The sequence below is a fragment of the Etheostoma cragini genome, chromosome 1, assembly GCF_013103735.1.
Source record: "Etheostoma cragini isolate CJK2018 chromosome 1, CSU_Ecrag_1.0, whole genome shotgun sequence".
Lineage (NCBI taxonomy): Eukaryota > Metazoa > Chordata > Actinopteri > Perciformes > Percidae > Etheostoma > Etheostoma cragini.
Genome location: NC_048407.1, coordinates 6,651,013 through 6,664,018, shown reverse-complemented (window position 1 = coordinate 6,664,018; position 13,006 = coordinate 6,651,013). Strand labels below are relative to the sequence as shown.

General features: G+C 43.5%; 1 protein-coding gene across 1 annotated transcript in view; it reads right to left on the bottom strand.

Annotated features, from left to right (window-relative positions):
- Window positions 1–13,006, bottom strand: part of aldh1a3 (aldehyde dehydrogenase 1 family, member A3) — a 36,629-nt gene that overhangs the window by 19,646 nt on the left and 3,977 nt on the right. Inside the window, exons 4-5 of the mRNA XM_034876497.1 lie at window positions 11,436–11,565; window positions 158–219 (exon numbers count right to left, since the gene is read on the bottom strand). Of these exons, the coding sequence (XP_034732388.1) occupies window positions 158–219; window positions 11,436–11,565 (192 nt within the window). The remainder of the gene's footprint in view (window positions 1–157; window positions 220–11,435; window positions 11,566–13,006) is intronic.

Sequence of the window (13,006 nt, the reverse complement as noted above, 5' to 3'; positions counted from 1 at the left end):
GTGTGTGTGTGTGTGTGTGTGTGTGTGTGTGTGTGTGTGTGTGTGTGTGTGTGTGTGTGTGCGTTTTATTTTCACACCAAAGTAATGTGAATGGTAATAAGACATCCTATTATACATTATTGCTCATAAATTCAAACCAGATCTGCTCTGGACTTACTGGAATGATAGCTCCACATACGCCAACAGGCTCATGTTTGGTTAAACACATGAAGCTTTCATCTGTAAAAGAAGGAGAAGAAACAGAAACAATCAGTTTAATCCACTGTACTATATGGTGAGGGTATTTTTTAGGATAATATTGTGTGTTATTGGTTTATGGTACAATTAAAAATGTAACATCAAGAAGATTTTTGCACAATAAAGTTGTTCAGTTATTTTTAAGTTAAACAGTTACAATCATTGGCCTTACAGTGCTTTACTAAAGGGAGACTAAGGGGTGTGGTTGAAACCTACAGAACGTTAGTTCTGAACAAAGAGCCAAACTGAACGAAGAGACGGTTAATGAACCTGAGTTGTATCACTGAACCGGGAGAAACGAGTGCCATAAGTAAATGAATCGACTCCTGTTTTTTTTCACCTCATTAGCACCTCCACTGGAGTGGTGGTAGAATTAATCAGGAAATGGGCTACCTCGAGCTGCACGATCGGACCATAAGAGTTGTTGAAGAGTTGTAAATTGGAGACTGAGCACCAGGCTACTAAACGAGACTAAATGTAACCGTGCAATTGCTCGAGTAAAATGTAATCAAGCAGTGTCTTGGTTCTTGGTAAGTTTGGGTTATTAACCAAGCCTTGTTTCTAGTGCATCTTAGATGATTGTGTTCATGGCAATTCAAACATTATCGATGGGGAAGTACATCACATACAAATACATGTCATGTTATCTTGGTAGTTATGTTAATTTAAATATTAGAGAAGTGAATGTTGTAGGCTGCATGTAGCCCGCAACTTTCATGTTGTAGGCTGTCATGAGGAGACAGCGCACCAGGCTACTGAATGAGACCGAATGTAACCGTTCAACCGCTTGTGTTTAATGTATTCAAACAGGTGTCTAGGTTCTCGGCAAGTGTGATTTATCAACCAATCCCAGAAGCCTTTATTTCTCATAATCTTAGATGATTGTGTACATTGAAAGTCATTGGCTACATTACCAATATGTCATAAACAAATACACGCCATATTATTTGTAGTTATGTTAAGTTGAATGTTTGTTACATGGTAGGTGGGCTGTCACAAGGAGACCACAAACCAGGCTACGGGACGAGACGGTTACTGCGCCTAATGCATATCTAATTCAATTAAATGGGTGTCTAGGTTCTAGGAAAATTTGAGTTACAGTGATAACCGCTTTAGCTCACGATACACCTACAGTAGGCTAAATTACTTTATGCAACCCTTGAAATGCACGATGCATCTGTAACGTACTATAGTAATGTAAATAAATGATTTCTGTTTGAACAAAACTCTAATCGCAACTATATGAACTCCCAGTTACGCTAACTCAGTATTACACTGGGTAACACAGCACCAGACGGCACACAGAAAATCTTTTACAACAGCAGGTGTGGTAAAAACACTTTTGCTTTTGTCCAAAGGGGCTGCTAGAATCAACACAAATTAAAAGTTCCTCATAACCCCTTTAACCATTTTTGAAACCAAACCAAGGTATTTCCAAACTTGAGCATTGTTGCATCGCATTTTTTGATTTCTAACAGTTCACAAAGCACTTCTACATGCCCTTTTGCAGTGCATGGACAAACAATTTAATTTGGATGACTTGTTGGTTCTTAAATTACTTAAATTGAACAAAATTAAAAAAGATTCACAAAACAACCGTACATTTGTCACGGGGCGGAAGTAGATTTTATTTAAGCATGCTTTTACTTTGGAGTTGCTGTGTTTACAGTATTTGCTGTGTCTTAACATTGTCTTATGTTATTGCATGCTTTTATTTCTAAAAATGGTGTGTGTGTGTGTGTGTGTGTGTGTGTGTGTGTGTGTGTGTTTTGGGTCATTGCAGCCTAATCATGTGTATGGGTTTGCGCCTGGGGACAAAAAAAGGGGATTTGAGATAAAAGGGGCACAATAGAATATACAGTACAAGGATGAACGTTTTTGGCACAACGAAAATGGAGTGGACAGAGAGGACTCTGGCACAACAACGAGAACAGAATGGAGGAGACAGAGAGAGACGGACGTCCCTGCTCTGGAGGGGGTCTGAGAACAAACAGAGGAAAACACAAACACCGACCACTAGCGGCTAAAATTGGGAGAAGGTGAAACTTCTTCTTCTTCTCTTCCGTGTAGCGTGTCGTAGACAAATTCGTGGTGGTGTAAAGGATGTTTGACTGGCCCTAAGTTCTCGTCTGAAGGCTTTGCCCGAGGAGAAGAATCAGACGAGACAAAGATGGTCGCCAGTGGAGCTCCATGGACCGATGTTTTAACCTCCCACTCCTGTTATGCCGCCCTGTGTTAGCTTGATTTTAGTTGTTTGTGCTTTTGATTTTTATTGCTTTCAAGGAGTAACTTTTAGTGTTTTATTCCTCTTTAAATAAACACTGTTATCCCTCCAAACGTTTGTAGTCTACTGGTTTTACTGCTCTCCCCCGATATAAAGACAATTTTATCTTTTTATCTTTTAATCTTAATTGCAAATTAAATTTTTTTGATAATTAATGTCATGTTTAAGTTTTCCTAAAAAGAGTTGCATTGCGTTACATTGTGCCGTTTAATTTTCTTAAATCAATATGCAATATTTCTGTTGCATTGTGAAGCTGTTTTTAAATGAATCCTCTTGGAATTTTCCACCAGTACTAACATTAAGATTCACACTCCTTGTAAGTTGTAGTGTACATGGACGTGTCAGAGGCTCAGCAGATAACTGGTCAAACCTGGCATCCCAGTCAGCACCCTGACCTTCTCCAGTTACCCGCGTAACTGATCACAGACTGGGTGACACCCTACAGCAGGACTCATCTTTACCTGCTTTTATATTTGAGTCACTGGGTGAGTCCATGTTCTGTCACAGCTTACTGAAGGTTACATTCACTCGAGTCACTTGGGAACACACCCGTGCTGTCTATGTGTAACACAAGATTCAGACAGACAGCCTCAGGCCCACTGTAGCTACAGGATATGCAAGGCTACCACTTATTCCAGGCTGAGACACTGACACAATACATACAAAATCTGAGGGAAGAATATCCCACTGTACTAATAGATTTATATCAAAAATCACACACCTTCTTAGTTTAAATCATAGACTGTAAAAATAGTGGACATAGCATCTGTGGGGTCACCCATTGGTTTGTGGATTGCCTTTTTGAAGCCTTGAGTTTGGCGATACAGGCATTTCCGTCTTGATTTTTGAAATCACATATGACAATTTTTGACGAGAGGGTGCAGCTGGGGAAGATGACGCGGCAAAACCAGTGTTGTTTTTGGTAATGGTGCTGTACTAAGCTAATCACAAAAGGGGGAAAGTTGCAGATTTTCAACCCTTCAGAAGCGAGTCATTCAGTAAAGATTTACCGGTGGAAAAACGTGAACCAACGCCACCATTCATCTGCATGTACTGAAGTACAGAAACTCTGCAAACTGCCTCTTAAGTTACCAACAAACATTAGTAAGAGCTAGCTAGCTTGGTAGGCAGAACACTGAACAATTGACTTTGATGAAGTGAAAACACACAATGAGGGTCAAAGTTTAAGATGAAAACTTGTTGAGATCTATTTTTAATGTCCACAGTCCCATGTTTAGCATTGCTAAGCCTCTGTCCTGATTGACAGGTGGGTGTGTGTAGCCACACCCCTAAAGCCCCCCTGAATCAATAGGCTTGTTCGAGATGAGGGAGGTCTGCGCAGAATTGATCACCGGCGATCGGCGCCCGTTGCATGCCGGTTAGATTTGTGTCCAACTTGATCCCGACTTACTCTGACTTCAAGCACACGTGGACAACGTAAATCTCACGAGAGCAAAGCGGCCGCAGTTCTGAGATGAAGGCGGCGCAGTTGCTTTTCACCGACTGTAAGATGCTAGGCGGACCCAGGCGGACCCAGAGCATGTTGGGAAACGCTGGCTTCTCAGCTGATTTAACACTTGATCGGTTTACAACATGATGACGTTTTATATAAACTTTTTATTGTTTTTGAATCTATGGGATTTTAATTGCTATTTGTCTGATTTAAAGACTTATTCTGTACTGAACACGTGTTGTGCGGCTGACAGTTACATTTAGAAGTAGGAGAAACTATATCGGTTCAGATCACAGATCATCTACAGTGTGTTGTTAATTAAAATCAGCAACAGATTGCATGTAGAACATTATGACAGCTACTCTGTCATAATTAAAACAACTGGAGACTGTGCACAAGCTGATATGTAGGTCTGATTATATTTTATTAAATCGGAATCGCACTAAAGTGTTTTTGTCGCTTCCTGTCCAGCCTAAAGACGGCTGAAAGTGGCTGGAAACTGTCCAACTCTACCGCAGCTTTTTGTCACCGCCCCAACTGATGCTGTCTGCTCACGTCTACTTTACAGGCGAGGCGCAGTTCATCTCGAACAAGCCTATTCTGTCTTTCTCTCTTTCTCTCTCACTCGCTCACTGAGTTTCTGTTGCTGGTACCTATTTACACTTCCATTATGTTTTGCAGTGGACATTTATTTTTAACGGAGAAGGTAAAACCTTTAGTTTGTGCTAACTTGACGAGCCAGACGATTTATACACAGAACCGTCTGGTAAGCAGTCATTGGTAACTGTTTTGGAAAGGGTTTGGATGAACCAATCACTTCCGTTGTTATAACATCCGTTGCTGCCGTCACACACACCTAAACAACGCCCGTAGCTACCCGTAGCTTCTTAACTGGCACTGATTGGTTTGGTTTAGAATCAGAATCAGCTTTATAAATTAATTAATTAATTAATTTAATACTTGAAGCCTGACCATATGGATTTTAGTGTGTATGTGATATGCAATTTTTGCGTAATCTTGTGAAATATTGCAAGAATCCAGAGGCCACGTAAGGTTATATTTTTGCCACCTTCGGCTGAACTTTCAATTGTATCAAGCACTAAATGCTTAACATATTTCATACGTACAAGACAATATCTCCCACATAGGACATAACATCTCCTATGTAGGAGATAGTATCTCCTAGGAGATACTTTGGCAAATATTGCGTGAATCTTTTTTCCTACCGTGCCTTTCAGGGCTTCAGTAGCAATAAGCTTATGCAAAGATGTAATTTCTTGTAAAATGAAAAGTGTAGGCAGCCGATCCATCACGTATTATGTGCACAGTACTAGTTTGACAACAATTCAACTTCTACAAGTGATTGTAGTGAAAAAAGGGAAAGTTCTATTTAAAAAAATATCTACTGGTGTTTAGAAATCTAGATAGTATTAGTTATATTCAGCCACAATTCTGTCTCAGTCTGTCTATTGACTGAATTATTATTAATAATAGTGCAGTGTTACATAGACATTTGAGCAAGGCCCTTAACCTCAGAACCGCTCCAGTGGAGCTGCTCAGTGGCTAGCAGATCAGACTCTGGTTGTAACAGGGCGACCAGGTATGAAGGTGGGCAACTGTGTAAATGTGATCAGGGAGTTCCTGCAAAAGAGAGGCTGCCTCTCAGTGAACCTTACCTGAATAAGTAAAGGTTAAATATGACTTACTTGTCTGGTCTTATTTTGTGTAGTGACTGTGACATACATAATTCACCTTGTTGCTAAGTGTTGTTCCACACACATTTAATGTAATGTAATTTGACATGTAATTTACTGCCCTTGAGTCACCACAGTTAATGATAACGTTTCAGGAGACACGGCCCCTTTAAATGTTGTGAAGGCGTGATGACGTGGGACGTTAGGTTGGCATTAGGCTAAGCGCCTTATTCTGTATTCAGTGGTTTTTCCTGTTGAATAAACGAGCCACGCTTTTCGTGTGCTCAACGTGAGAAATTGTCTCTTGCATCTTGCCGCAATTTCCACACTTGTGACCCCAACTTTAGTCTGCTGGACGGATTCAGAGACACGTCAAGATCATGACCGCAAACGCTGTCACCCTCAAACTCCCCGAATTCTGGGAATAATCGGTGTCTGCATGGTTCTCCCAGACAGAAGTGCAGTTCGCGTTGCGGGAGATCACCGCGAATACAACAAAGTACTACTACGTTGTGTCGGCCCTTGGAAGTTCAACAGCATCCAGGGTGGTGAACTTGCTGAAAAACCCTCCGGCTACTGGGAAGTATGGGGCACTCAAGGCCCACCTGTTGAAAACATTTGAACTGTCGCACGCCGAGAGAGCGAGTAGGCTTTTCTCTCTTCAAGGACTGGGTGACAGCAAACCGTCTGAGCTAATGGACCGCATGCTGGACCTTTTGGGTGAGCACAGACCCGATTATCTGTTCGTTCAGCTTTTCCTGCGTCAGCTGCCTTCTCAAGTTAGAGCTGCACTAGCTAACACCACAATCGTTGACTGTCGGAGACTGTCGGAGGAGGCTAAGTGTTTCCTGGCGACTCAGGGAAATTGTGTGGCGGCGCCTTTTTCCGAGCGCACCACTCCTGTGACAATGGACGACTCCACACTCGTCGCTGCAACCACATCTCGCCAGCGGCAGTCTTCAGGTCTCCAACGGTCTTCAGGCTTCAGGCCATGCAGTTTTGGCCGGTCGGCAAACGCCGGGCCGACGCTCATGGCCACTACTGAGCTTGGGCAGGTTGCTTTTCATCTGTGACAGCATCTCCGGACAACGTTTTCTGTGCGACACAGGGGCAAAGAAGAGCGTCCTGCCTGCATCCCGTTTGGACATGTTGACCGGCGGCCACAGCCCCCCACTGGAAGCTGCAAAGGGTAGCCCCGTCCGCACATATGGAACGAGGTACGTGGAATTGTGTTTCGAAGGACAGCGGTTTGCCTGGGATTTTGTTACAGTCAAGGTTGCCATTCCCCTCCTCGGCGCCAATTTTTTGTGTGCACATGTTGGTGGATGTAAAGAACCACCGTTTGATTAATGCTGTCACGTTTTGCTCTTATACGTGCCTACTCGCCTGGGTATAGTCAGCCATTCCAACAGCCCGTGGGCGTCACCCCTCCATATCGCCCCTAAACCTGGCGGCGGCTGGCGCCCGTGCGGTGACTACCGACGGCTTAATGAGGCTTCAACACATGACCGCTACCCAGTCCCGAACATACAGGATTTCTCCGCACACCTGGCGGGTAAGGTGATCTTTTCCAAAGTGGACCTCGTCGGGGGATATCATCAGGTGCCAGTACACCCACTGGACGTTCCCAAAACAGCAGTGATCACGCTGTTTGGTCTGTTCGAGTTCCTGCGCATGCCATTTGGACTGAAAAACACAGCTCAGTCTTTTCAACGCCTCATGGACTCAGTTTTTTGCGGGACCTGCCTTTTCTTTTTGTGTACTTGGATGACATCCTGGTGGCGAGCACATCCAAATCTCAACACCTGGCACACCTTCGCACCCTGTTTGAGCGGCTTAGCCAACATGGACTAATTATCACCCCCGCCAAGTGCCAGTTTGGTCTCTCCACCATTGACTTGGACACAGTCAGGACACAGAGTCACAGAGAGCGGGGTAGTCCCCTTCCCTTCAAAAGTGGAGGCGGTCGCACAGTTCCCACGCCCCCTCACTGTCAAATTCCTGCAGGAGTTCCTGGGCGTGGTGAATTTTTACCATCGCTTCATTCCTCGCGCCGCTCAGCTAATGCAGCCCTTGCATGAGGCTTTGAAAAGTAAACCCAAGCAGGCTGTGGAATGGACTGAGAGCAGGGACAAGGCGTTTGCTGCCACTAAGGAAGCCCTAGCGAACGCCACCCTGTTGGCTCACCCTTCTCCTACAGCCCCCCATCGCCATCACCTCAGATGCCTCGGACTAGTCTGTCTGGGCTGTCTACGAGCAGTGGGTGGGTGGGGCCTGGCAGCCGCTGGCTTTCTTTAGCCGTGAGTTACGCCTCTGTGAGCGGAAGTACAGCACTTTTGACCGAGAGCTTTTGGGTCTCTACCTCGCCGTCAGACATTTTCGTTCCCTACTGCAAGGCCGACACTTCCCTGCTTTCGGACTTGCTGCCTGTTGCCAGAAAGAACAACCACGTGGCGGACTGCCTGTCACGGGTCGTAGCAGAGGCAGTCCATCTTGGTTTGGATTACAATCACATGGCAATGGATCAGACCACAGACCCAGACGTGGAACTCCTGAGGACCTCGACTACTGGGCTGCAAGTTGAGAATGTGGTTTTTGGCGATGCCGGCACCACACTCCTGTGTGACGTCCCCGCAGGCTGGAAAGTTTTTGATGCCATTCATGGTCTCTCCCACCCAGGTTCAAAAGCGTCAGAAAAACTGGTTGCAGCGAAGTTTGTTTGGCACGGCCTCAAGAAGGACGTTAGGGACTGGGCCCACACCTGTGTTGACTGCCAACGGGCCAAAGTGAACCGCCACACTAAAGCCCCGTTAGAGTAGTTCCCCGTTCCAGAGAGACGTTTTGACCATGTGAACGTTGATCTGGTTGGTCCCCTTCCCCCGTCTAACGGTTTCACATACCTGTTTACCATGGTTGACAGGACCACCCGCTGGCCTGAGGCTGTACCACTGACATCAGTGACGGCTGTCGAAATGACACGGGCATTTATCGGCACTTGGGTTGCCCGTTTTGGCACTCCATCAGACATCTCCTCTGACCGTGGAGAACAATTCACATCAGAGCTGTGGAATGCTGTGTGGAACGGAGCCTTGGAGTAAAGCTCCACCGCACGATCGCATATCACCCGCAGGCTAAAGGACTCTGTGAACGTTTTCATAGGTCAATAAAGGCTGCCCTGCGTGCCAGCTTTAAAGACAGCAACTGGGTTGACAGGCTCTCATGGGTGATGCTGGGCATCAGGACTGCCTCGAGTCCTCTTCAGCGGAGCTGGTTTATGGACAGCCGCTGCAGGTTCCAGGGGATTTTGTCCCTACTGCTGCACGGTTCCCTGGTCTGCTACTCTCCAGCTGTCTACTTTACTGGACAACCCCAGGCTTTTTGTGCCTGTCCCCACTTCCTGTCACAGACTTCCTCAGTCACACATCCCCGCTGGGCTTCAGATGGCTGACTATGTTTTCATCCGCCAGGAGGCCCACAGGGGACCGCTATGCCCGCCCTACGAGGGCCCATTTCGAGTTTTGGAGTCGGGTGACAAATATTTTGTAGTGGGCGGGTAACCAGAGTAACTTTCCATTGACCCCCTTAAACCTGCTCACTTGGACATGGCCAAGTGCCCCTGCCCCTAAACCCGCCCCCTCCCGAGCCTCCCACTGTGGATCCCCACACCCGTGTCATGACGAGGCACCAGCTGAGGTTGGGCCCCCCTGAGCCTTCGCAGAGGCGCAGCCGTTATGGGCGTTTAATACGCCCACCTACCCATTGACTGTTTAATTCTTCTTCTGATATGGTGAATTCTGGGGGGGGGGGGTGTAGTGACTGTGACATACATAATTTACCTTGTTGCTAAGTGTAGTTTCACACACATTCAATTAGATATGTAATTTACTGCCATTGAGTCACCACAGTTAATGATAACTGTTTAGGGAACACGGCCCCTTCAAATGTTGTGAAGGTGTGATGACGTGGGGCGTTATGAGGTTGGCATTAGGCTCAGCGCCTTATTCTGTATTCAGTGGTTTTTCCTGTTGAATAAATGAGGCACGCTTTTCGTGTGCTCAACGTGAGAAATTGTGTCTTGCATCTTGACGCAATTTCCACAACAGCATCCTTAATTATAGTCATCCTATCTTTGTTTCTATTGATGTAGTAGGCATCTCAGGTACATTTGTTTGATTTTCTCATTTTTCAAATGCAATGCATTTGATTCAAATAGGCAATACATTGAGACTGAAAGAGAGGTTTTGGGCAATATTGAAGTATCCAGTACACAACAGTGAGTTGTCAATCCCAATTTATTTAGAAAAAATGTTACTTTAGCTTCATCTGTATCCATTGAAACCACCAGTCTACATAGCAGCTCTACCACTAGAGCTTGTTTTCATAAAAGTCCAGTCTGCATTTCACAGTGTATAGCCTTTCATATTATACTATAACTAAGTTATGTGTCTCATCTTGATGAGTTATACTTCAGTATAAAGGTGGGGATTACAGGCTGAGTGGCTGGCAGCTTTGAAAGGCATTGAGCCAACAGTGATTGTTAATCCTCACAGACGATTGCACCTCACTGATTACCATCTCAGCCTCTTCCTCTTCCTTTTGTCCTGCCGTGCCTTGCATCTCTCACCACTCTATTGGGATCTAATCAGGAGGAAAAGGCAAGCGTGTTTTGTCTATCTGCTTTCCTGCAGAGGCAGAGGAGACGCAAAGTAGGATCTGACAAGGTGGGGGAAATATTAAGAGTCTGGTTGAAATACCACCCAGGGCTGAGGACAATCCTGAGCCGGGCCAAGACACTTTCACTATAGAAATTAACTTGTTTCCTAATGGTGCACTGGTTATGGAGCCCCTCTGGGGAAATAAAACGTTTTTAGTGGACAATGGAAACTCATCTCATAGGCTCCACTAATTATCTTGTCTCTTAATTATAAGTATTAACGTAAACTAATTTTGCATTATTTTGTAAGGAGTTCATAAAGAAAAAGTAAAGAAAAAAGCAATGTGTGTACACAAATATTTCATTTGTGAGCACAAATGCTAATTAATGCTCTCAAATGTATGATTGACTAACTATGTTATTGAACAAATTAGTTTTTATTTTATTTAAGTTTTGACTTTTCGATTTAATTTAGTTTAGTTTTAGTTTTCAGAGTGTGTTTGCTAGTTTTAGGTTAGTTTTGGTTTTTCAGAAAGATTTACTTTTGGTTTTTAAGTTTTAGATTGTTTTGTCAGGGCCAGGTAGGAGGTCAGAAGTGTGTCAGTACTTATACATACAAAATACATGGTTGGAGAATCGCCATAATGTTTAAGGTTTCACTGTTGTGCTACTTTAGCGTCTGATGCAATTACAGCACATTGTCATCTCATGTCAAATTTCTTAAATGTTTTAGTTTTTTTTTTAGTTTCAGTTTACAAAAATATTGTAGTTAAAACACAAGAGACATTTTAACTGCATTTTGCAGTTTTCCAGACAGATGTTTTTTTTCTTTTTTCTTATTTTAAACAGCTGTTTAAACAGGCCACATTGTGACTGATATTTTATCCACACTTTGCACACGAAAATATTTTTCTCAAATGTACAGAGATTGTGAATTAGTGCTTCCAGAATGCAGGTGACCTGTAAATTGTGTAAAGTTTCCTCCCATTAGAATCACATTGGTCAAAGCCTTATTGATACCACACAGTAGCTTTTCATCATCTCATCTTTGTTGGCCATGATGGTTGTTTTTTGGTTAAATTCCTGACAGAATAAGATGACACACAAACTCACCAACAGCCAGACTCTTGCCATGGATCTTGTCCGCCCAGCCTGCATAGTAACGAAGGGTTTTGACACTGCCATCCAGGTCAATAAAGAAGGACTGCAGAAAAGGCTTCCCAGTGTCCAGAGTCTCCAGGGTCTAAATAATCAGAAAACTAGCATCACTGGTCGAGCATGTTGCACATTTAGCTGGAATATTGGCGCAAATATAACGCCAGAACTACGCTAAAGAAATGGGATTTGTCACTGTACCTGTAAGGGATGCAAAGCTGCCAAGCAAAGCTCTGATTTAACCATTGTAGAAAACAACATTTATTTTAATACGTCAATACTTATACCAAAGCGGATTAGTGCCATTGTGAAAAATGTTTTTGAGTCTATTCTGACTGACTGAGATAAAATTTTGTCTAAATTCTGACTTTAATCTGAGAAAAAGTGAATTTGAACTTTAAACTCAGAACTGAAATACATTTTTAACAACTGCACTAATCCTCTTCCGTAGAAGGCAAGTTGAAGATGAATGGTAAAATTAGGATCCAAATACTCTTCTGTGCACTTTCATCACACTTCTTGCTTTTACTTTGACCTCCTGTACTTACTGCATTTGAACACAGTTTTCCTGTGTAATGAGAGATGATTAGCAGCATTTCACCCCTTTTCAGTTTGATCTCTAAATAAAAGGTATCCAACATTATCTGATTTGGCTGCTCAGACTTTTGTAGTGAATATGTTACAGATCAATATCCCATTGCTTGGCGAATACAATGTTATCAAAACTGATAGCAATGTTGGACATAAGTGCAAACATAAAACCGAATTTGTGACCTTTAAATAATAACCTGTTACCTTCTAGGCCTCTTCTTGCACAGGGCAGTTTGCCCATTAATTTACTGCTGGCCAACTACAAACATTTTTATTTTTGTTATGCAATATACCATGAATGCTATTTTTTAATTTTTATTTATTTTGTTAGTTCTAGATAAATTAATAACAATGACTGTAATAACGGTGAAGTAATCAAGGGACTAATAAAGGCAGTGGGTTATCTGAGACTGAAATATGTGGAGAGTGGTGCAGTGGGATGTAAACCACAGTGGCTATAAGCCAAACATGTAAGATTAAAGGGTAATTTTGGTTGTTGTTGTTTTTTTGACCGGGACCATATTTCCCATGCATTGCTGTGTAATGGCGGTTTTCCACTGCGTGGTATCTACTCAACACGCCTCAACTCTACTCGCCTTTTTTGGTTTTCCATTACAAAAACAAGTCCCTGGGACCTGCTACCAGGGACTTTTTTTAGTACTACCTCAGTCAAGGTTCCAAGCGAGCTGAGGCGAGCTCAAAAGGTGACGTGAAAACCTGCAGACTGCTGGTTGGTCGGATCACTGCGTTGTTAGCAGACAAGAGTGCGGAGTGTGTGTCCAGAACAAATGGACATTTAAAAAACAAATCTAGCCAGACACCGACAGATTATCTACTCTCTGCACTATTCTCACTAATCGACTGTTCAATATTAAAGGCTGTTAGGGGCTTTATGTCGTTTCCAATATTGCACACTGTTACTTTAAAAAAACAAGACA